Raw genomic sequence first — 22,785 nt, forward strand, 5'->3', positions numbered from 1 at the left:
CAGTCACTGTGAAAATGGACCAGGAGACCCCCTGGGGGAGACGCCTGTGGGGCTCCTCTGCCTGCAGGTGCAGAGCGGCAGGCCTGCCTTTGCTGTCTCTGCGGGTGCTGCCATGTTCCTGCTGCAAGCCCTTCCTCCGTCTTTTTACCTTTTGTTAGGAAGAGGGGTTCACAATACAAAAACATATATTATTGTCTTCCGCTCACATTTTAAGTCCCGACAGTAGTACTTATTTTCAAAGTGAATATGAAAAGAAAATTTGGCATCTGTTTTCTAATCAGCTTTCCATGCTACAAAGACTTCTTTTGGGAACCTTGTTTTTTTTTTAAATTAAAACGTACATTGTATTTATTGACTTGGCTGTGTCGGGTCTCAGTTACAGCATGTGGGATGTTTGTTGCAGAGTCTTCGTGTGTCACACGAATCTTTCTTTGCTGCACGTGGCTCAGTAGTTGTGGAATCGGGGTTAGTTGCTCTGTGTGTTGTGGGATCTTAATTCCCCAACGATGGATTGAACTCACGTGCCCTGCATTGCAAGGTGGGTTCTTAACCCTTGGATTATCAGGGAAGCCCTGGGAAGTCTTGTTTAGATGTGAGGATGGACGGGAATCATTGTAAACATTGAGAGTTGGAATAAACTTTGCAAACAGATCCTTCATCCCTTTTCTTTTGTGCCATAAAGAGACATCAATGGTGTTTTATCAAATTGTTAAATTTGAATGGACGTTTTGAAGCAGTGCCTCTGCTCAAAATGATTTTGCAACTCTTTCAGAATTTTTTGGTTTGTGATCCACAGAGCAGTGGTTTCACATCCTCAAGTGGATTGGTTTTCAAAAACAGCCACCTTAAGTAAATAAACCAGGACAAGTTTATAGTAATCAAAATCTGCCTCAGGTTGCAATTTCAAAAAAACATGGAAGAGTTGTTAAGTAAGTAAGTGAAAGTCACTCAATCGTGTCGGACTGTTTGCGACCCCATGGGCTATACAGACCGTGGAATTCTCTAGGCCAGAATACTGGAGTGGGTTGCCTTTCCCTACTCCAAGGGATCTTCCCAACCCAGGGATTGAACTGGGGTCTCGCACATTGCAGGCAGATTCTTTACCAGCTGAGTTACAAGGGAAGCCCAAAAGAGTTGTTACTTTTTATTAATTCATATGGTCATTTTCTTCTTTTCAGAAAAATTGACTGTTCTCAGTAAGTTGTAGGCTTATATAACTTCTCTCTCTCTCTCTCTCTCTAATTAGCAGGTTTGTAATAGAGAAGGTGCCCCCTGAGTCTGAGGTCATCACCTTTGAATGTATTTTTTAGGTTAATATGCTCTTCAATCCATCCTGGGTTCCTGAAATGCTTGGAGACTCTCATCCTCACCCCCTCCCCACGTCTCCCCCATCCATCTCCCCCCAGTGGAGAGAGAGACTCTTACCCTCACCCCTCCCCACGTTGCCTCCATCCATCTCCCCCTGTGGAGAGAGACTCTCATCCTCACCCCCTCCCCACGTCTCCCCCATCCATCTCCCCCCCTGGAGAGAGAGAGACTCTCATCCTCATCCCCCTCCCCACGTCTCCCCTCATCCATCTCCCCCCCTGGAGAGAGAGACTCTCATCCTCACCCCCTCCCCACGTCTCCCCCATCCATCTCCCCCCCTGGAGAGAGAGAGACTCTCATCCTCATCCCCCTCCCTCTCATCCCCCCATCCATCTCCCCCCCTGTGGAGAGGGAGACTCTTACCCTCACCCCCTCCCCACATCGCCCCTGTTCAGTCCATTCACTCATTCCTGTGCTCCTCTGTGCTGGGGGATGAAGTTTCCAGAACAGTGTTAGATTTACACAGAATGGGCTAAATTGAAGATTCATAGTTGTAGTGGTTTCTCCTGAAGTGAAATGAAACCCTGGGCATATATCTGAAGAAAACTCTAACTGGAAAAGATACATGCACCCCAGTGTTCATAGCAGCACCATTCACAATAGCAAGAAGCAACCTGAACTGTCCATCGATAAATGTGGATATAGATGTACATATGTAAAATGGTGTATTACTCAGCCATTAAAAAAATGAAATAATGCCATTTGTAGCAACATGGATGGACCTAGAGATGATGATAGTAAATGAAGTAAGTCAGAGAAAGACAAATACCGTATGGTCTATAAACGTGCCCAATCTCATCTGATCTCGGAAGCTACGCGGGGTCGGGCCTGGTTAGTACTTGGATGGGAGATAAATACCATATGGTATCACTTACATGTGGAATCTAAAACACGACACAAAGGAGCTCATCTGTGAAATGGAAACAGGCTCGTGGACGTGGAGAACAGACTGGTGGTCGCTAAGGGGAGGAGCAGTGGGGAAGGGATGCACTGGGAGTGTGGGAGGAGGAGATGCAACTGTTATACGAAGGATGGATGAACAAGGTCCTACTTGCCGCACAGGGAACTTTGTTCAGTATCCTGTGATGATGAGTCTATCAGTCACCTCCACTGTATAGGGGATTTGATTTAGGTCTTACCTGAATGGCTTATTGGTTTTCCCTACTTCCTTCAATATAAGCGTGAGTTTTGCAGTATGGAACTCATGATCTGAGCCACAGTCAGCTCCCGGTCTTGTTTTTGCTGACTGTATAGAGCTTCTCCATCTTTGGCTGCAAAGGATATAATCAGTCTGATTTCGGTATTGGCCATCTGGTGATGTCCATGTGTAGAGTCTTCTCTGTGTTGTTGGAAGAGGGTGTTTGCTATGACCAGTGCGTTCTCTTGACAAAACTCTGTTAGCCTTTGCCCTGCTTCATTCTGTACTCTAAGGCCAAACTTGCCTGTTTTCCAGGTCTCTCTTGACTTCCTACTTTTGCATTCCAATCCCCATGATAAAAAGGGCATCTTTTTTTTTTTTTTGGTGTTCTAGAAGGTGTTGTAGGTCTTCATAGAATCGTCCAACTTCAGCTTCTTAGGCATTAGTGGTTGGGGCATAGACTTGGATTACTGTGATACTGAATGGTTTGCCTTGGAAACAAATCAAGATCATTCCATCGTTCTTTGAGATTGCAACCAAGCACTGCACTGAGATGCTTGTTGACTATGAGGGCTATTATGAAGAATTCTTGCCCACAGTAGTAGATACAGTGGTCACCTGAATTAAATTTGCTCATTCCTGTCCATTTTAGTTCACTGATTACTAAGATGTTGACGTTCACTCTTGCCATCTTCTTCTTGACTATATCCAGTTTGCCTTGCTTCATGGACCTAACTTTCCAGGTTCCTATGCAATATTGTTCTTTAAAGATCAGGCTTTACTTTTACCAGTAGACACGTCCACAGCTGGGCATTGTTTCTGCTTTGGCCCAGCCTGTTCATTCTTTCTGGAGCTATTTCTCCACTCTTCCTCGGTAGCATATGGGACACCTAATGACCTGGGGGGTTCATCTTCTGGTGTCATATCTTTTTGCCTTTACATACTGTTCATGGGGTTCTCGTGGCAAGAATACTAGAGTGGTTTGCTCTTCCCTCCTCTACTGGACCATGTTTTTTCAGAACTCTTCACTATGACCTGTCTGTCTTGGGTGGCCCTGCATGGCATGGCTCATAGCTTCATTGGGTTATGCAAGCCCCTTCACCGTGACAAGGCTGTGTTCATGAAGGAGAGACTACTGTATATAGAATGGATAAATAACAAGGTCCTGCTGCATTGCAGAGGGAACTCCATTCAATATCCTGTGATAACCTGTCATGGAAAAGAACCCAACAGAGCATGTATAGATGTATAACTGAGCCACTGCTGTGCAGCGGAAGTGAACACATTGTCAATCAACTGTGTTTCAAAACAAAGTGGGAGGACAGCCTCTGCTCCCTTTCTAATCAGACAATTTATGTCAGTGTCGGATTGACAGTTTCCAGTTATAAAAGTGGTTGAGGGTGTGTGGCCATAGTGCTTCATTTTGATTTTGAGGCTGCCTATTTTGTCATGTGAATGAGGCTTGAGCCAAGAGACGCTGAGCCTTCAGGCAGCCGAGGGCTGGATGGCCTCTCTCCATCAGGATGATGACAACCATGTGTTGTCGTGACCACAAACAGTGCTCTGAGCTTATTAAGCTAGAAAAGATGCATCTTAGAAAGGGATGAGGAATCCTGGGAGGAAAGAGGGAATGAGGAGCAGGAATGAGAACTGAAACTAGAGGATTACATATAGAAATGGTGTGGATTTTAAATTGGCTTTGTAAACACTGAATATGTGTTCAGTCTAATGTACCTGCTCAAAGCTAATAATAAACGGTGATTCTTAAATCGTTTTAGTTTGGAAAGCCCATGGACCCAGGCCTTTTTTAAAAAAAAATGCTTATGATTATCAACTATAGCCCATAATTATTATCATTATTTTTTATTCAAGAAACATTTATTGAGTACTTACTGTGTTTGTGTAAGGCTCTTTGCTGAATTCTTCTGTTCCTTAAGGAGGTAATTCTACAGGCACAACAGACATATGTAAGGAATTCAACATTAATGACTTACATTGTTATATAAACAGTGCTCACTGCATGCAGAGTGGAGTCAGTTACAGCATAACTGATTTGAGAGAGACTTGGGAGAATAATGGAGATTTCTGGTTTGGAGCTGAAATCATGCAGTCTTTAACAGTTCTCATACTTTAGTTGCAAATTTGGAGGGAGTTAATGAGTGGATATGTCAGCTGAGTTGTTTGTTGGAAAAAAATTTTCAAATGTTTGTTATATATTCACAGAGTCAATGGTATCATTAAAATTGCAAATATCTCAGTGCTTGCCTAGTGGATATTCACTGAAAATTTTTAAATTCATCAAAGATCAGAGAAGAGGGAATTCCCTGGTTGTCCAGTGGTACAGACTTGGAGCTGTCACTGCTGTGGGCCTGGGTTCAGTCCTCTGGTCAGGGAACTAAGACCCACAAGCTGTTCGGCCAAATAAATCAGAGACACTCCTAGTGCACACACTGAGACCTCCAGCTATCTGAACTGTCCCGGGAGTCAGTATATGGCTGACCACTGCTGTGTTGTAAAGGGTTTGCTCTGACTGTGCTCAGCTCTGTGCATTAGTCAAGAGAAACTGACTTATTGCTACAAAATGCAAAGATCTCAAGGGCTCAACAGAATGAGAAACTTGCTAATCAGTCTGTCAGCCTGCAGTCGTGTGTGTGTGTGTGTGTGTGTGTGTGTGTGTGCGCGCGCGCGCGCGCGCTGGGGGTCATGGAATGGGGAGGTGGGTGGTGAGAGTCTATGCTATGTATATTCAGGGATCCAGCTTTTCCTTCTTGGATGCACATCTTCCTTCAACTAGTGGCCCCCAATGGGAGGGGGAGATAGGGTTTGTGCCTGGGGGATTTTTGTGGGCTGTGTTGAGAAATGGCCTACATCATCCCCATCCGTGTTCTATTGGCCAGTTTTATGTCCGCAACTTAACTCAAAGGAGCTTGGAAGTGCAGTTAGCTGTTTACACAACAAGAAGGGAAACCCGGCTGTTGGTAAGGCAGGAGCAGTAGCTGTCACAGCTTGCATTTAACTGAATCCTGGAATCGTATGATTTTTTATGGCAGCTCAGTGGTAAACAGTCTGCCTGCCAGTGCAGGAGAGGTGGGTTCAGTCTCTGGGTTGGGAAGAGCCCCTGGAGAAGGAAATGGCTACCCACTTCGGTACTCTTGTTTGGGAAATCCCATGGATAGAGGACCCTGGGGGGCTATAGTCCATGGGGTTGCGAAAGAGTCAGACACGACTTAGTGACTAAACAACAACATGTCATTGATCACACGGAAGCCTAGTAAACACACACACTCGATTCTGTTGAACTGTCACAGTCTTCCAGTGAGTGACCCATTTGTAGGAAATTCAGGTGTATGCCCCCATAGAGGAAGGGTAGACTCCTCCCCACATCTGCACAGAAATGTGTAAACTCAGAGACAGATCAGCCTGGTGGGTGCCCACCCATTTGCTGAGAGTTAGCATAAAACCTACACAGTACACATGATTATTTTAAAATTTGACTTTTTAGAAACTGGTTTAAAGTGTATTTTGAAAATACACTTTACATTTGAGGGATGTTTGAAGTACTTGCTTTAGGCAACATGGAATCCTGAAAGGTTTTCAAGATAGGAAACATCATCTTGGATGAGTTGCTTCAGTTCTATCTTTCTTGGTTTCTTCGTCTGTGAAATGGTTGATGACTCTTAGGCTATACAAGTAGAGGGCCTAAAACAGTGTCTTGTATGCAGTGAAGACTCTGTTGCCTGCTGGAATTAACCCTATCATCGCCCTTCACTTTGCACCATGAGGGTCTGCACTGGCACCGTGAGAGTAAGAAGGCAGGGCAAGAGTGAGGACTCAGGCAGGTCTGAAGGCTGCAGGGACGCAGGTGAGGGAGGCTTCTTCCTGAAGTGACGTCTGGATACTGTGTGCTTTATGCTAGGCATGGTGCTGTTTGCTCACACCTGTGTTTTATCAAATCAACACACCTGTCTTGCGAGCTGGATCAGCAGCATCTCAGGATGCCTGATGAGGAAGCTGGGGATTGAAGAAGCTGTGATGTGCCTCCAAGTCATATTTCTAGTTAGGGATGGAGCTTCAATAAGAAACCCAGAGGGGTGGCACTTTTAATTATTTTGGGGAACACTGAGCATGATAAAGGTAAGGCTGATAGTTTTAGTCTGTATTGAGAGAAAGAATATAGACAATATTAGGACTAAGTACTTTTTGCATTTGGAGGTGAAAAGAGGAAGACGTTATCCTAAGAGATTTAAACTCATGAAATTCTACCTAGTGAATGAATTCAACCACCAGCACACGTGGTCCACTGTGAGAGGTGGCTTGTATGTCTCACGTCCAGAAAGGCAACATCAGCTAATGAGAGGGAGTAGGGCTTTCTCAGGAAGCTCTCAAGTGATCCTTCTGAAGTCACTGTTGTGTTGTTTTGGCAAAAGATCTGTGTGTTGCCTGAAGTGAAGAACAGAAAAGCCCAAAACAAAGACCTTATGGGGTTTTCCTTGTGAAAACAAAGTAAAAGGTTAGACAGTGTGAATGTCCCAGTCCATTGGAAGTAGGTATGGCCCCCTCCTATGGAGAGGACTGTGTCTCTGATTGGCCAGTGGCCAAGGTCATCCTGTGTTCTTTTCTCAGAGTGTGACCATTCACAAGCACTGTAATGGGGTTTTTAATTCTTGATATGGATCCTGAAGCTGTAGAGAATACCTTCAGCTGATATGCTGACATGTTGGTATTAGCATCTGGCTCCATCAGATTGATCACTGTCCCACCTGAATTTTCTTAGTGTGGCGCACGTTTTCATAGCCTTATCTCCTTTGTGCAAACTGTCACTGACCTGGCAATTGGGTGACTCACCTGGTTAGCCTGCTGACGTTCGTCTCACTCATGGTGTACACCTGAGGCTCCGCCTGGTCTCCGGGAAATTCTTCTTTGAGTACCCCCAGCTGAGCTGGTGTCTTTGTTTTTCTCTTGCTCTAGATAAAATGAGTTACACTTGACCTGTCCCTGAGATGACTAGGAAGGGTAGAGCCAGGAATTACAAGGATCATTTCTTCAGCACCTTATGTTTTTTAAAACACAGGTCGCTTGTTAACCGTAATAATAAGGCAGCATAAAGAAATATGGTTGATTAACCAAGAGAACCGGGTAGGTCTTCATCCTCAGAATACTTCCTGAAGGCTTACTGTGTATAAGCTGTGAGGCCAAGCACGCACGGCCTGGGTGTTTTCACCTTTAATCCTCAACCCACCTCCAAGAAGGAAGCTTGTACCCCCTTTTTGACAGTTGAGAAAATCATCTCTCAGGTTTAAAAACTTGGTTGCTCGTCACAGGGCAAGTGAGTAGTGGATCCAGGTTTGTTAGAGTCCAAATCACAATTCTCTCCCTCCAGTAGGCAAATTTTATGTCTTCCCAGAAATAGTCATCATTAATGTTTTTATGTATTCTCTTTAATAATTTTCCTTTTCATTACCTGCTTCACAAAGTTGGGGTTATGGAGCATGTAGATATTTCTGTCTTGCTTTCAGTCACTTCATTTAGGTTTGTGAACATTTCCTGAACCATTATTGGTAAACATTTAACTGTTTTACCAAGGTAGATTAATCAATAACCCTTGCCTTTTTGACTTTCTGGAGAAAACATGAACTGACCAGTAACTTTAACACCAAGAGGAAGCTGTAGGTTTGGAAGGTAGGATTGGTATAGGTAACCATCAAGATGGGGGATTTCCAGAGAACCTGATAAGGTACAGGCAACCGGACAGAGTGCGGAAGGAGGTGAGGAAGCTGTTTGGACGTCTCTGCCTGCCTTAGGGTCTTGTGTTGAAAGCAGTGAACGCGGCATCGCCACCCGCTGGGCCTCGGCTCAGGGTGGGCGCGTGGTAGTGGATGTGGACCGAAGCGGGCGGAGCACAGACGCCCAGCCCTCCTCCGGCTCTGTGAAGCATCACCGTGTGTACCCGACGTGTGTACCTGACGTGTGTCTTGCTGGTGAAGGTGCTCAGGGAAAGTGCCACTGCGCGTTAAGAGGCATTGTCCTGAAGCGTTTAACTCCGCTGTTCACCTTAGTCTGGCGGTGCTGCAGGCTGTGAAGGAACAGGCCTTCCTTTGCTCAGCGGGGTGGGTGAGTGCTCGGTGGAGAGGAACATGGGTCTCAGCTGAGCGAGGCAGACGCACGTGGCGGGGGGGGGGGGGGGGGCGCGCTGAGCCAGGCAGATGCACGTGGGGGGGCGGGGCTGAGCCAGGCAGACGCACGTGGGGGGTGGGGCTGAGCCAGGCAGATGCACGTGGGGGGGCGGGGCTGAGCCAGGCAGACGCACGTGGGGGGCCATGTGCCGTTAACTCATGCGCGTCCCACGCCACAGGCAGCCACGAGCCGGGGGGCCGTGGGGTCCCCGGGTAAAACGGACAGGCCAGCCGGCGTCGGGTCTCTCCTCAGTGGCCCAGCTCAGGGCAGGGGCAGCCGGCACCCTGGGAACTGAGTGGGTCACGGGGCTTCGTCCCTCTCTGCGTCTCACTCGGACCTTCGTAACTTTTTTAATTCCATTTTTTAAATGTTGTATTGGAGTATAGGTGATTTACACTGTTGTGGCTGGAGGAGGGCATGGGACCCCCCACCCCGCCAAGTGTTCTTCCCTGGAGAATCCCAGGACAGAGGAGCCTGGTGGGTTATAGTCCATAGGGTCGCAGAGTCAGACACGACTGAAGCGACTTAGCTCGCATGCACGTGTAGTTGATTTATATTATGTTAGTTTCAAGTGTACAGCTAAGTGAATCAGTTACGTGTATACATGTATCCTTTCTTTTTCAGATTCTGTTCCCTTGTAGGTTATTGCAGAGTACAGAGCAGAGTTCCCTAAGCCGCACAGTAGTCCTGTTGCTTGTCTGTTTGGTATGCAGTAGTGTGTGTGTGTTAATGCCAAACTCCTGGTTTATCTCTATTTGGTGCCCATGTGTCTGTTTTTTGAGTCTGTGAATCTGTTTCTTGTAAACGAGTTCATTTGTATCATTTTTTTTAATTCCACATATAAGTGATATCATATGGTATTTGTCTTTCTCTGACTTACTTAGTATGATAATCTCTAGGTCCATCCATGTTGATACAAGTGGCTTTCTTTCATTCCTTTTTTGTGGCTAATATTTCATTGTGTATACGTACCACGTATTTTTTGTCCATAACAGACCTTCTCATCAAGGTCCCTGCCTGGGACTCTCATCTTGGACTCATCAGCTTTTAGGTGTGACCCCTTGAACCATGGTGAGGAGGTCTCCTTGGAGGTCGTTGGCATTTCCTGAGCAGATGGCGTGGCTTCTGGAGCCCTGTGCTGCCAGCCAAAGTTATTCTTATTTCTAAGATGCCGCTCGGCTGTGTTGGCAACTTTTATGCCCTTCCTCAGTGGTCCAGATGGGAAGAATAAAACTCAAGTCAGTGCTCGGAATTAAGGCAGCATGTTTCCTTGTGAAAGCCCATCAGAGCATGGGTGAAGTTTCTTGGCCAGAATGCACGCTTCTCTGAGACCAGGGACAGTGGGGCAGGAACAGTTTTGGAATGAGTTGTACTCACTTCTTGAATTTTTAACCAAAACCACGTATTCGAGTTCTGTGCTGGGGGCCACCAGTAACAGGTCAGATGGGCGATGGCTTTCAGGGGATTTAGGGACGGGATGGAAGGACCAGGTCCATCTGTGATGACTGGACGAGGTCAGAGGTGTGCCTGAAGGAGCACAGGGTGGGACGGGGCCTCCGTCATTCCCAGGGATGGAGGAATATTAAGGAGACTTCCTGGGAAAGGTAACATTTACTCAGGCTCTGAGGAACAAGTCACAGGTAGAGACAAAGAAATGCAGGAAGACTGTTGCTAGGCAGATGACATAGTACGTGTGTTTGTCTGAAGGTCTGAAACTTGGGAAATGCAGTCTGTTACTGCAGCACGTGGCAAGAGATGCGCCTGCAGAGAGGTGGATGCAGGGGGATTGGGAGGGCCTGGGGACCTGGGTGAGGAGTGTTTTCTGGAAACCTGGGGAGGTGGGGTTTTGGTGCTATGAAAGGGTGTTCACAGGGGGTGATGCTGAGGTCACCCAGGGGGAGCGTGGGCTCAGTGGGGGCAGCCTAGGGGGAGGAGGCAGGCGTCCACGTGGGGGATGAAGGGGCTGGGGGGGGGGGAGCAGGGAGATGCTGGACCAGGCCGAGGGTGACAGGTGGGGAGGTGACGGGATGTGGGGGAAGGGCGAGTGAGAGGTCTGGGCCTGGGGTAAATCCCTCTTCCCCCCACGGGGAGACAGGAGATCCTGAAGGCAGGGTCAGGACTGAGGGCAGAGATGGGGGAGATGCCTCTGGATGATCCCAGTAGGTGTGTTCGGTGGGCAGGGGAATATCAGGTCTGAGGCTCAGGGGAGGTGAAGGTTTGGGAGGCATCCCGGTAGAGGTGATGTTTGGAGCTGCCGGAGTGAAGGTGCAGGTGCCTGCAGGGCAGGCAGAGCAGAGAAAAATGTAAGGAGGAGCGGCGAGGGGGCTGGTCGGCAGAGTGCTGGCTGGCGTCAGGGACAGGCCACTGTGTGACTGCGTCAGACACCCCAGAGGACGGACCTTTCAAGGTGGAGTTAACTCTGCGGATCAGTGATAGAGCTGTCACCACAGATGAGGTGGTCCAGGCGTGGGCTGTGGGAGGGCAGCACCCTGGGGATCACCACTGTGAAAGCACTGATGGAAAGGAACCTGCGACAGGCTGGGAAGGAGCAGGGAGGGAAACGGGAGTCTCCTGAAAGCTTGCCTGGGAGCCGGATGCGGGATGAGCATCCGGGAAGGCTGCCTGGAAAAGGAGGTGGGATGGTCGGTAAATGTGGGCTGATTTGGCATCCAGAGGTCCTCTGCGAGCCCAGAAGCGGCACCAGGCGGTTTATAACCCTCATTGCTTTGTTTTGTGTGTGTGCCCAGACTCTCTTTACAAGATCAGAGGGGTGCTGAAAAACGCCCCTGGCCCCATTTCCTAACGGAAACAGCAGCTTCCTGGCTTCCTACGGGATCTGCCAGTTCTCAGGGACGGGAACAGTCCTGGTGTGAAGGGTGTCTTGGACGGTTGACTGGGATTTCATTAGTGGAGGACTTCCGTCCCTCGGGGAACATGTGTACGGTTTGATGGCTGGCTGGTGTGGGGATGAGCCATCCAGGCAGACCCTTCAGAAGGCAGAAGGGTAGTGGGGGAACAGTCATCGGTGTTCTTTTTTTGAAGTCTGGTCGTCAGTGATGATTGGGACAAAGTGGAATCTGGGCATAGTAAGCCTGGTTATCCCATGTTAAGTCTTGAGGACCACAGACAGTGTTCCTTCTTTCTAAGCCCCTTGAATGATTGCATTTACCCATTGTGTTTCCAAGTTTATTTCACCTTGGGATTTTTTTTTTTAAATTATAAAAGCAGCATATGGTTCATTATAAAAATCAGTGGAGGTAAATAAGGTTTAAGTCATCAACCTGCCCTTCCCACTTGCAGACTCTCCCCACGCTGTTAAGGTCTCTGGTGTGGGGTGTCACTAAACTTAGGTTTATTACACCTCTTTTGCCTCCTGGATTTTGAAGTCATTGTGGGCCAAGGCTGCACGTCTTACTCACCTTTGCCTCCTTACCTTCTGCCACACAGCTTGACCTAAGTCTCCAGGGTCCACTAAATATTAATGGCATAAATAATCTGATATGTGAACAGATGAATGAATAGGGTGATCTCCTAGGCTTTGTACTTGGGGCCATTGATTCCAAGATGAATGAATAGGTTGGTCTCTCAGACTTTGCCCTTGGGGCTGTTGATTCCAAGATGAATGAATAGGGTGATCTCTCAGGCTTTGCCCTTGGGGCCATTGATTCCAAGATGAATGAATAGGGTGATCTCTCAGGATTTGCCCTTGGGGCCGTTGCTTCCAAGATGAATGACTAAGGTGATCTCTCAGGCTTTGCCCTTGGGGCCGTTGCTTCCAAGATGCATGAATAGGGTGATCTCCCAGGCTTTGCCCTTGGGGCCGTTGGTTCCATTTTAACTTCAGAGAGAAACTGGACACAAGAGGAGAGGCCCCATATTGGTCACTTTTTGATTTGCAGGAGCGCTTGTTCTCGGAAGGCGCTTTGTAACAAGGTGCAGTGTCTGCAGCCCCTCTGTCCAGCCTTAGGTGTAGATTTCTTGAATTACGTGAATTAGTTCAGAAACCAGTAGATGGCTGGCAGAGAATCAATGAGATGAGAGATTTAGCACGTTCATGGCATTATAAGATGTGATCTTTATAATGCATTTTAAGTTCTTCGAAAGCACCCCAGAACTTCTACATTAAGTTGAAATAGTCAGGAGACATTTACTCTGCTTTCTCTGAACCTTGGGCACTGGGATGTTATCACAGATAAAGCAGAAGGAAGAATTCTGTCCAAGAGATGGCAAGACACAGTCTGTCCCCAGAGGCCTGCAGACCATGTGGGCAAAACCATATTTGTAGGTATGAAAGGGAGGATGGAGAAAAAGATGAAAAAGTCCAGCAAATCAGAATGTCCTGCTGACCACAGACCACAGAGAAAGGGGATTTCAGGTATGATGGGAGCAAGACTTCTTGCTCCCTGGAAGTTTAGACTTCGGATTTTGTTCTTCCTTCATTCACATGGAGCAGTGTTTCTCCAGGTGGGCTCTGGACCACCTCTGTCAGAATCCTTGTGAAAGTTGCTCATTTCCTACTTTCTCCAAGGACTATTCAATCGGAATTCCCAGGGCAGGATCCCAGAGTCTGCCTTTCAATCTCCAGGGCAACTCATGTAAGTTAGACTGGAGTCAGAATACACACACGCCCAGCTGTTCATAGCAGCACTGATTACAAATAGTCAGGACATGGGAACAGCCTGATGTCTGTTGACAGATGAATGGATAAGGAAGATGTCACACACACACACGCGCACACATGCACATACACACACTAATACTGCGTAGCCATAGAAAGAATGAAATAATGCCATTTGCAGTGACACGGATGGAGTCATGCTCACAGATTACCATAAGTGAAGTAAGTCATACAGAGAAAGACAAATACATGATATTGCTTGTATGTGCAATCTTAAAAAAAAAGATACAAGTGAACTTATATACAAAATGGAAATAGACCCATGGACGGAGAAAACAAAGTTACAGTTACCAAAGGGAAGGGGGGGAGGGATAGATTAGGTGTTCGGGATTAATAGGTACATACTACTTAATACAGGATAGACAACCAAAAAGGACCTACTGTATAGCACAGGTAACAATACTTAATATCCTATAATAATCTATAAGGAAAAATGATCTGAAAAAGAATACATATGTATAACTGAATCACTTTGCTGTACAGCTAAAATTAACAGGACATTGTAAACCAACTATACTTCAATTGAAAAAGAGACATCACCATTTAAAAAAAGAAAAAATAAAAAAAGAACCCAACAGAACCTAGACAGTTCCTGATGGTTTCAAGATCCTAAACAGCATTTAGGCCAAAACTTTTCTTGAATCCATGGACTAACGGTTTAAGTACAGAAAATGATTTTTTGCACAGTCCAGAATTCAAGAATCTGCTGTACTAATCTAGACGACCCCTCAGCAGAAGCAAGCATTTCATCCTCTCTCTGACTTTTTGCCCTAAACTTGGATGGAGAGCCTGGGAAGATTGGTTTAGGACGTGGACATAGATGCAAACTTGACATAATCATCTTCAGAGTGAGATTCAGCAGAAACACAGAGTATATTTTTATATTAGTTCCCAGTCTTGAATTTTCTGTAATTGATAAAGACAGCATTGGTTCTGCAAGATTTTCTCAAAACCTTGGGTTACGAGAAATACTCATTGCAATTCTGAGAAGGAACACCAAAACATTCATCCAGTGACAACACCAGAATAAGTATGCATGCCTCCTGTGATGACTGCTTTCAGGGACACTACCAATTTTAATGTGTAAGTTCTGAAATGTTTCTTTTTAAGAAGTTCAGTGTGTTCCTAATAGCATATCTTTACTTCTGTCAGTTGGCAGCTTATATATTTAAGCCCTTAAGCGCTTTTCTACTGTATTGTTTGAAATTGTGTAAACATGTTTTTGAGCCCTTTTTAGAATACTTTGGCACTCTGTTTTCTACTTTAACTTTTTTTTTTTTAGGGTTACTTTTGAAAAAGTATACTTGTATCACAGGTAGAGGAATTTCTTAAAAATTGATTTTATTTAAAAGTGGGAAGGAGACTGTTGAATTAGATTCAAACAGACCCCCTATCCATCTTTCCCCACCTCTTTTTACCCACTCCTTTCCCCATCTTCTTTCAAATAATGAAACAGCCCTATTTTCCCTTCCGTCACTGTTCTGCCTCCTTTTGAAGCACTCTGATCCAGCCCTCAGTGTGTGCAGCCTTCCGTGTAGGCTGGGCCTCCCTCTAATGACAGAAGAGCTTTCCCTGGAGATGGATGATGGGCAGGAGCCATGAGTAATGGTCGGGTGGGTCGGGTACCCCACCAGCTTGGCTAGAGCCACATCATCTGTGACCCCTGACCTGACTACATCTTAGATTCTGCTGAAGTAGGGTTTTTTCTTAATGACATATATTTGATTTGCAATGTTGTGTTAGTTTCTGGTGTACAGCAAAGTGGTTCAGTTATATAAATATATATTCAGTTATAAAATGCATGTTTAAATACATATAAGTGTATACTTTTTCAGATTGTTTTCCATTATGTTATTACAAGGTGTTGAATATAGTTCCCTGTGCTATGCAGTAGGTCCTTGTTAATTTATTTTGTATATAGTTGTCTGTATCTGTTCATCCAAAGCTCCTAGTTTATCGAAGCGGCCACCCCCCCCCGCTTTTGGTAACCATAAGTTTGCTTCCTATGTCTGTGAATCTGTTTCTATTTTGTAAATAAGTTCACTTGTATCTTTTTTTTTTAATTCCACATGAAGGGATATCCTGTGATGTTTGTCTTTTGGCCCAGACCCCACCCAGGACTGACGTCATTGGACTCAGGCCCCAGGTGATTCTGAAGTGCATTCAGGGCTAGGAACCAATGAAGTCTAATGCCTCATTGTTTCTCGGGGGCTCCAAGGCACTTTCTGTGTCTCCAGGAGAGCTGGGTTGAAACGCAGAGTCTTTTCTCCCTACCCCAGACCCTGCGAATCTGTTGCTCGGAGTGGGCCTGACCTTGTCAGTGCGTAAATGCGTCTGTAATGTTGGGAGCTCCCAGCCTTGGGATCCTCAGTGGTGTTTTTGGACCTGGGTTGGGGAGATGCCCAGGGAAGGCTGGTGGGAACTGCGGAGCGTCAGGGCTCCAGCCAGTTTGTCTGGGGCAGGAGGCTTCTCCCCGCTCTGGGGAGGACGGTGCGCTGGCCCTGCGCCCGCGTCTGCTCCCCGTGCTCCCCAGAGCGTGGTTCCGGGCTCTGAATGACTCACCGCAGCCTGTGGCCTGTCAGCTGGCAGACACGGTGCCCGATGTGGGGGTGTGAGGATGTTTATTCCAGCTGACAGGCGCAGATGCTAATTGGAAAGATGAAGGGAATACATTTACAAGGGTGCCACAAACAGCTCGGGGCCAGGCCCGGAATCCCCGAGAAGGGACCCTGACTGCAGGGACTCATCTGCAGTTCAGGGGAGGGAGGAGAGGACTTGTGGTCTCAGAAGTTGGAGCGACTTGGGCTGGGGGGAGCTGAAGCCTTCATTTCTGGGCCATGGCATCCCAGAGCCATCGGGAGACCTCATTTCCCTGAGAGGTTTGGTGCCTAAATACCCGAGTTGTGATTTTGTCCGTATTAAATGGGGGTAATTAAAATGAGCAGTAATTTTGAATGACAAAGTAACTGAATTTGGGGCATTTAGTTGTTATCTTGAGGTTTAAGTAGACATTATTTCAGAATCTACGTATTTTATTCCGGGAAGAGGACAAGCAGAAAGAAGCCCAAACTGTGTGCTTCTCACCCCCCCCCCCAGTATGTCTGAAACCCCACATTTACTATTCTGTAATGCTTTACCTTCTTGTTCCCCCCAAACAAGAGATCGTGTATCTTAGGACATATTTGTGTTTATTGAGTCAACGCTGCTGGGGAGGAAAAGCTGAGGCGTAAAGGTTATTTTTGTAATTGTGGCTGGAATTAGGTGAAAATCCTCTTGGCTGGGAAAAGCTTTTTTTTTTTTTGAGTCCTGAGTTACCAAGACTCAAAACTTTGACAAAGGGGCTTGTGTCCCCTCTGCCCCCCTCACCACATAGAGACCACGCCAGCTTTTCTGCCCCACACTGTCTGTTCCCGCTGTGCCCTCCAGACGCTGGACACGGGCAGGAGTCCTGTCTGTCTCCAGAGGCCCACTGCCTCATGGGCGAGTCCCTGGGGTTTTGGGAAATGTGATAAATGGGGGGATGGTGCCTTTGAACAAAAGATCTCCGCGTCTCATTGTTACTTTCCCTGCACGCCGAGAGGACAGCTGTGGCAGCTAGTGCAGGCCAGGATTACATGTTCATTCCGAGTCTTACTTGACAATCCCAGATATGTTTAAGCAGGATGGAGCCGGGAGCCCAGCATCAGCCAGCCCGATTGGCCTACAAAGCCCTGTGTTACCGGAGGGGTAAACAGCCCTCAGTGAAGCAGTGTGATGTACCCAGAGCAAGCCCGAAGTGAGCCGGAAGTCAGCCTTCAGGGTTCCACCGCGGCCCAAAGCCTCTCTTTTTACGCACTCATCCTGTCCACCGCTGGTTGTTCAGTCCTTGTGTTCGAGTCTGGTCTTTGGCGAGGCCTCATTTCATGGTGTTGATCCATGACATGACCCCCAGAGTAACCTTCCCGCCTCCCCTGGACCCTGCATGCAGCCTTGCAGCCAGATGCCGGGCTCATGGTTTGCGGAGGATGTTTCATGTTTGGGGTCTTGTCACTTGCTTCTGCTGTGGGGAGGGCTGTCTCCTGGCCTGGGGCCCTTCCCTCGTCTGCACGGCCCCCCCACCGCTCCCTGTGGACGTGGACGGTGTCCGGAGGCCTCCCCTTGGCGCCTGTGCGCTGCCTTCTGAGTGAAGGTGGGCATGGATAGCCACGCCGCTTCACCTCACTTCTGTCTGCCTCTCTACCTGCCCTGTAGATGTCTGCAACAAAAAGATCAAACCCAAACACGCTTCGTTTTCTCCTCAAGCCACAGACCCTTCCTCTTTGCCTGAATTGCCAGGCTTTCTGAAGGCACCCTAGGCTCGCAGATGTCTGGATTTAATGGAGCAGCAGGATTTATTCCAGATGGGGTCATGACACAGGATTGCCAAGTCTTTTTGATAAGAAAAACTCATTGTTGTTTAGTGAAAAGCCAGGAGATTTCAGCCCCCCAGCGAGGCTGTAATCTCTGATTAAACAGAGGCCAGGGCACAGCAGCCCTTGTGAACACATCTGTCCGGCTTTGCGATGGCAGAGTCACGTCACTGTCCCCCCATTTCCCGGTTTTGCCGGCCAGGAGCCCTACATCTGAGAGTGGCAGCTTCTGTGTGCCTGCCCTCCTCTCTGTCCACAGGAGCGGACGGGGGACCTGGCTTCCCCACCTTTGCGTCTGACCCCTCGCACCATCTCTGTGTTGGTGGCCCCTGGACGGCGCCTGGGATCACTGTGGGCAGCACGTGCTCCCCTGACCTGCTGGCCACCCCGCCGACCCGCCCTCCTGGGGACCCTCTGCTCCTCGACCTTTCACTCTGCCTGTTCCGCCCCCGGCTGCCTCAGCACGGGTTCACCCCCTCTGTGTGTGTCTCTGTGTGTGTGTGTGTTTCTGTGTGTCTGTGTCTGTGTGTGTGTCTGTGTCTCTGTGTGTGTGTGTCTGTATCTGTGTGTGTTTCTGTGTGTGTCTGTGTCTCTCTGTGTGTATGTGTGTGTGTGTGTGTGTGTGGCGGGGGGGGGGGGGGGGGGGGGGGAAGTGCCCCGTGGGCCCTGGTGCACCTTTCTTCCCAGGACGAGTCTCGGGACGAGTCAGGATGCTCTGTTGAGTGTCGCTGCAGGTCCAGGGGAGGTTAGGGTTCGGTACCCGTGTGCCTCTGAAGCGGCTGGGCTGCCGCTGGATTATCCCTGCCCCTGGATCTCTGAGGGCGGTTCAGGTGGCTCCTGTTACCCTGGCGCCATTTGCTTGTTTTTTGTTGGCCTCTGACGTGGTTAAGCATCAGTGATGCTTTGAGCTTCTGCCCTCAACTCCTGACAGTCCATTCAGCAGCGCGCTTCTCGCAGATGGGATACTGATGATGATGGTCAGGTAGACCCCCCCATGCCGATGGAGGTGTTGATGAGGGTTTCCCCGCTGATCTGAGTGTGTCAGGGTGCGAGGAGGTGTGGCACATGCCCCAGGCCCCACGCGTTGCTGGAAAAGGTGATGAAACCTGTGCGCCTCGGGGGGCACCCCTCCCCAGTCCTTTCCGTTTGTCTGCTTTACCGCGTTGTCCGGTCCACCAGCCCATCGAGCCTCTCGGTCGCCGCGCTGCTGGATGAGGCAGAGGATGCCTTGGGAGGAGCCGAGGTCTTGGGCAGTGCCGGCGTCCCCCCAACCCCAGGCCAACGCAGGGGTCGGTCAGTCACGTCGCACACTGCCTTGGGGCCCGCATGGTCGCACTGCAGAGACGCTGGCGACAAGATAGGCCCGGTCCAGGGGACTTCCCTGGCGGTTCAGTGGTTGGGACCTGGTTCTGTCACTGTCGGGAGCCCAGGCTCAATCCCTGGTCGGGGAACTAAGATCCCAGAAGTCACCTGGCGTGGCCAGAAAGAACACACGTGGTCCCTGAGCCAGCAGAGTTCATCTGGTGTGGAAGCCAGGGCCTGGGAACATGTCTGGGTTAATAGATACTCACTTTGAAGCACAGGGCACAGTGGGAGGCCTCATCTATTTGAGGGGGTTTGGGGACGATATGCCTGGAATTTGATGACGCGCTGGTGCCTTTTTGTCAATAGTGCTAACTATATTCTTTGTCTTCCCTTATAGGAGCTACCTTAAGCAAGAAACAAGGATGAAACAGTTTAATATTTTGTACTTAGGCAAATACCGTACTTAATTTCAAAGCTCCATCACAGTCAAAAGTTGGTAAAGATTAGCCAAAGCAGAGAATTGAGTTTTGAACTTTCTCCTTTGCTATTTTGACATTTTTGTGATGTTCTCTTGAAAATGAATTATTAGCTTGATTTCATTTAATCAGAGGAATTAAGTGGAAAAAAAGAGCGTTAAAGCTGCCCTCAGAGGTCTGTGGGCTGGAGTCCTCCCCCAGACTCCTTCGCAAGCACTCTTGACCTCACAGCTTTCTTTCAGAGTCGAGATGACTTTAAGGTCCAGAGCGCAGGCCCCCGGGGAGAGTGGGGTGGGCTGACTCGGGCTATCCTCCCTGCCGTCCTGCTGACCAGGTTCCTTCCGCAGGGAGCGGGGGTGGGGGTCACTTCCCTGGAGCTGTTGTGAGGATTTAAACTGCCTTGTTTATGCAGAGTGCCTGACCCTCAGTAAGCCTGCCTCCCCTGTGGCTCAGCGGGAAGGAGGCTGGGCTGCCCTGGCGTTCAGGTGAGGGGTCCCTGGCCGTAGGGCTGGGGCCGGGAGAGGAGCCGTCTGTGCTGGACGCTGCCTGCCTGCGGGGACGGCAGAGCCCACGCTGTCCGTGCAGATGGCGACTGACACGGCTCCTGCTCCATGTCCAGTAATAAATCTTCAACTTGCCAGCCTTCCACGGACTGTGTCCTGAGTTTTAAAATGTCACTCCTTTCAATTTTACCAAGTTATGTGATGTAGATCATAATTTGCTTTCTTTAACCTTTTCAGTTCTCCTTTAAACGCGCTCCTTCCAATTTTTAATCAATTAACATGAATTAGATACTCTTAGAGAAAAGTGTGAAAGTGTTAGTCGCTCAGTTGTGTCCAGCTCTTTGTGACCCCATGGACTGTAGCCCGCCAGGCAAGAAGACTAGAGTGGGTAATCATTCCCTTCTCCAGGGGATCTGCCTGACCCATGAATCAAACCTGGGTCTCCAGCATTGCAGGCAGATTCTTTACCAGCTGAGCCACGAGGGAACAGCTACCACATATATAAGGCTTTCTTTTTTGCTTCAAATGTCACAGTCCTCTCAGTGGAGAGAGCCTAGGACTGTAACTGCAGACACCGGATAGGTCTTGAACCCAGAAGAAGAGATGCTCTTTATATAGAACCAGTGAGAAATGCCATTTATTCAAAAAGAACTTAGCCTTCTGGGCACAGGGACTGTGGTCACAGACTGGGTAGGCTGTCCGCACGCAGTTCTCCATGAAAGGAAATGCCCTGGAAGGTTCTGTACTCACACAAACGTTGAAGGAACCACGAGGTCACGCAGTCCAGCCTGTTTCCATCACACGGTGGGCCCTGAGATGGTGATAGCTTTTCAGGAGGGGTGCTGGTCCGCCTCCAGGCTTCTGGGCGTCCGGTCCCTTATCGAGGGATGTGTACTAAGCCGCTGTATTCCTCTTGTAGGTTAGGGGGCTGCGGAAGGTGGAACCGCATCCTGATGTGTTAAAAGTGGTTGCTGAGAAAAGCGGAGGCGTGCCAGGAAGGGCAGCCCTGTCCTTCTGGGTCACTTTCTGAATGACAGAATCTGCGGCGGGAAGTGTGTTCTCTCTCAGAAGCCCTTGGGCTCAACGGTGCCAGGGTGGTTGTCCCCTCGATGGTGGTGAAGAGGAAGATTTTTGGCACTGCAGGGTTTAGGGCAGATTATCAGTCTCCTGTATACAGGTGGTAGTAATGGTTATACTGGTAAGCAGCAGATTTGGTATTTTTACTTTTTAAGTAAACTCAAAGCAGTTCTGATTCAGAAATGAGGAAAGCTTAGAGTGGGTCCACATTGAAGGTTATCTTAAGAAAGTTATAGGGAAGAGATTACTTAATTTTACTATCATTCTCAGACATCTTATAAATATCAAATTTTATGCTTTTATTCTTGGACATACATGAGATAAAGCCCATTTGAATTCATGAAAAATGTGATTAAATTTTTTTTTTTAATACCCTTTTTTAACGTTTTTTTTAACCTGTATAGAAGCTTGACATAAGCTGAATGTTGGCAGTTAGGAGTTTGGGGGCACCTTCTTTAATGAGATGAAAACCTCATGAGTTATTTCTCATATTTGTGTGTTAATAAATATTCATTCAGGGTTTAATCACTGTTGCTTCTCAGTTAAAACAGCAGCAGAAGCTCTCAATCCTCTCATCCTTGTTAATCACACTGCTGTTCTTCAAATTATCCAACCTTCATTCACAGCACCGAGAATGGGCTGAGAGATGATCATACTAAGAAAGGGAAAGACAGTACCATGCAATATCACTGACATGCAAAATCCAAACTATGACATGAATGAACCCATCTACGCAGCAGAGACAGACTCTCAGACGTGAAGAACAGCCTTGTGGCTGCTGAGGAGAGGGGCTGGGGAGGATGGAGTGGGAGGTTGGGGTTAGCAGTGTAAACGTTTATGTATCTAATAAGCAATAGGTCCTGCTGTAGGGCACAGGGAAATATATTCAATATCCTGTGATAAAACATCACGGGAAAGAAGACTTAAGAATGTATAAGGGACTTCCCTGGAAGTCCAGTGGTTAAGAGTCCAGGCTTCCACTTCAGGGATTGAGGGTTCACTCCCTGGTCAGGGAACTAGGATCTGCATGCCAGGCAGCTTGACCAAAAAAGAAAAAGGGTGGGTGGGTGTGTGTGTACATATCTACATCAGATTATGTATATATATCTGAATCTCTTTGCTGTATAGCAGAAATTAACACTATAAATCTAACTACATTTCAAGTTAAAAAAAAATGCTCAGCCTTGAATGCAAAACAGTGACCCCCATCCCATATAAAACAAGAGGTCCAGGAGATTTTGTCCTGTGTGATTGTGTGCCTCTCCTTTATCCTTTGACAGCCCTACGCTGGAGCTGGGATTTATGCCTTTTTTAGAGAAGAGTAAACTCCGTGTCTGGCAAGTTAACTGCAAACACTCAGCCTAGTCTTGGGAGTCTTCTGTCGAGAGATCTGTCTGGCCATCTCCACAGACACTCCCGCTCTGATGCCCTGAGTTCAGGCAGCTGTGCCCAGGGCTGACCCTGTCCCCGCTCGGCATTCAGGATCACGTTTCTGTCTGTGCTCTCCTGCTCTTATTTATTTATTTCAAAGCTTGGTCCTTTGTCTCACTGTATCCTTTCTCTGAACTTCTGCAACACTTAAGGTATGATATGCTGGTATTATTTGAAAATATCTGTTGATGAGCCTTTTTACAGATGAGGGAATCAAGACCCACATAGGTTAAGTAGTTTGTCAGAG

At 47.8% G+C, this 22,785-nt stretch overlaps 1 protein-coding gene across 2 annotated transcripts in view; it reads left to right on the forward strand.

Moving 5' to 3' along the window:
- LRRC1 (leucine rich repeat containing 1) overlaps window positions 1–22,785 on the forward strand; it is a 129,351-nt gene that overhangs the window by 52,606 nt on the left and 53,960 nt on the right. The window contains exon 1 of one of the 2 annotated variants that reach the window (XM_070456674.1): window positions 13,670–14,441. The exons of the other annotated variant lie outside the window; for it this stretch is intronic. Within the exon in view, the coding sequence (XP_070312775.1) occupies window positions 14,438–14,441 (4 nt within the window). The 5' untranslated portion in view covers window positions 13,670–14,437. Of the gene's footprint in view, window positions 1–13,669; window positions 14,442–22,785 lie in introns of those variants that run through there. 2 annotated transcript variants of the gene reach the window in all.

The sequence above is a fragment of the Odocoileus virginianus genome, chromosome 27 (assembly GCF_023699985.2).
Source record: "Odocoileus virginianus isolate 20LAN1187 ecotype Illinois chromosome 27, Ovbor_1.2, whole genome shotgun sequence".
Lineage (NCBI taxonomy): Eukaryota > Metazoa > Chordata > Mammalia > Artiodactyla > Cervidae > Odocoileus > Odocoileus virginianus.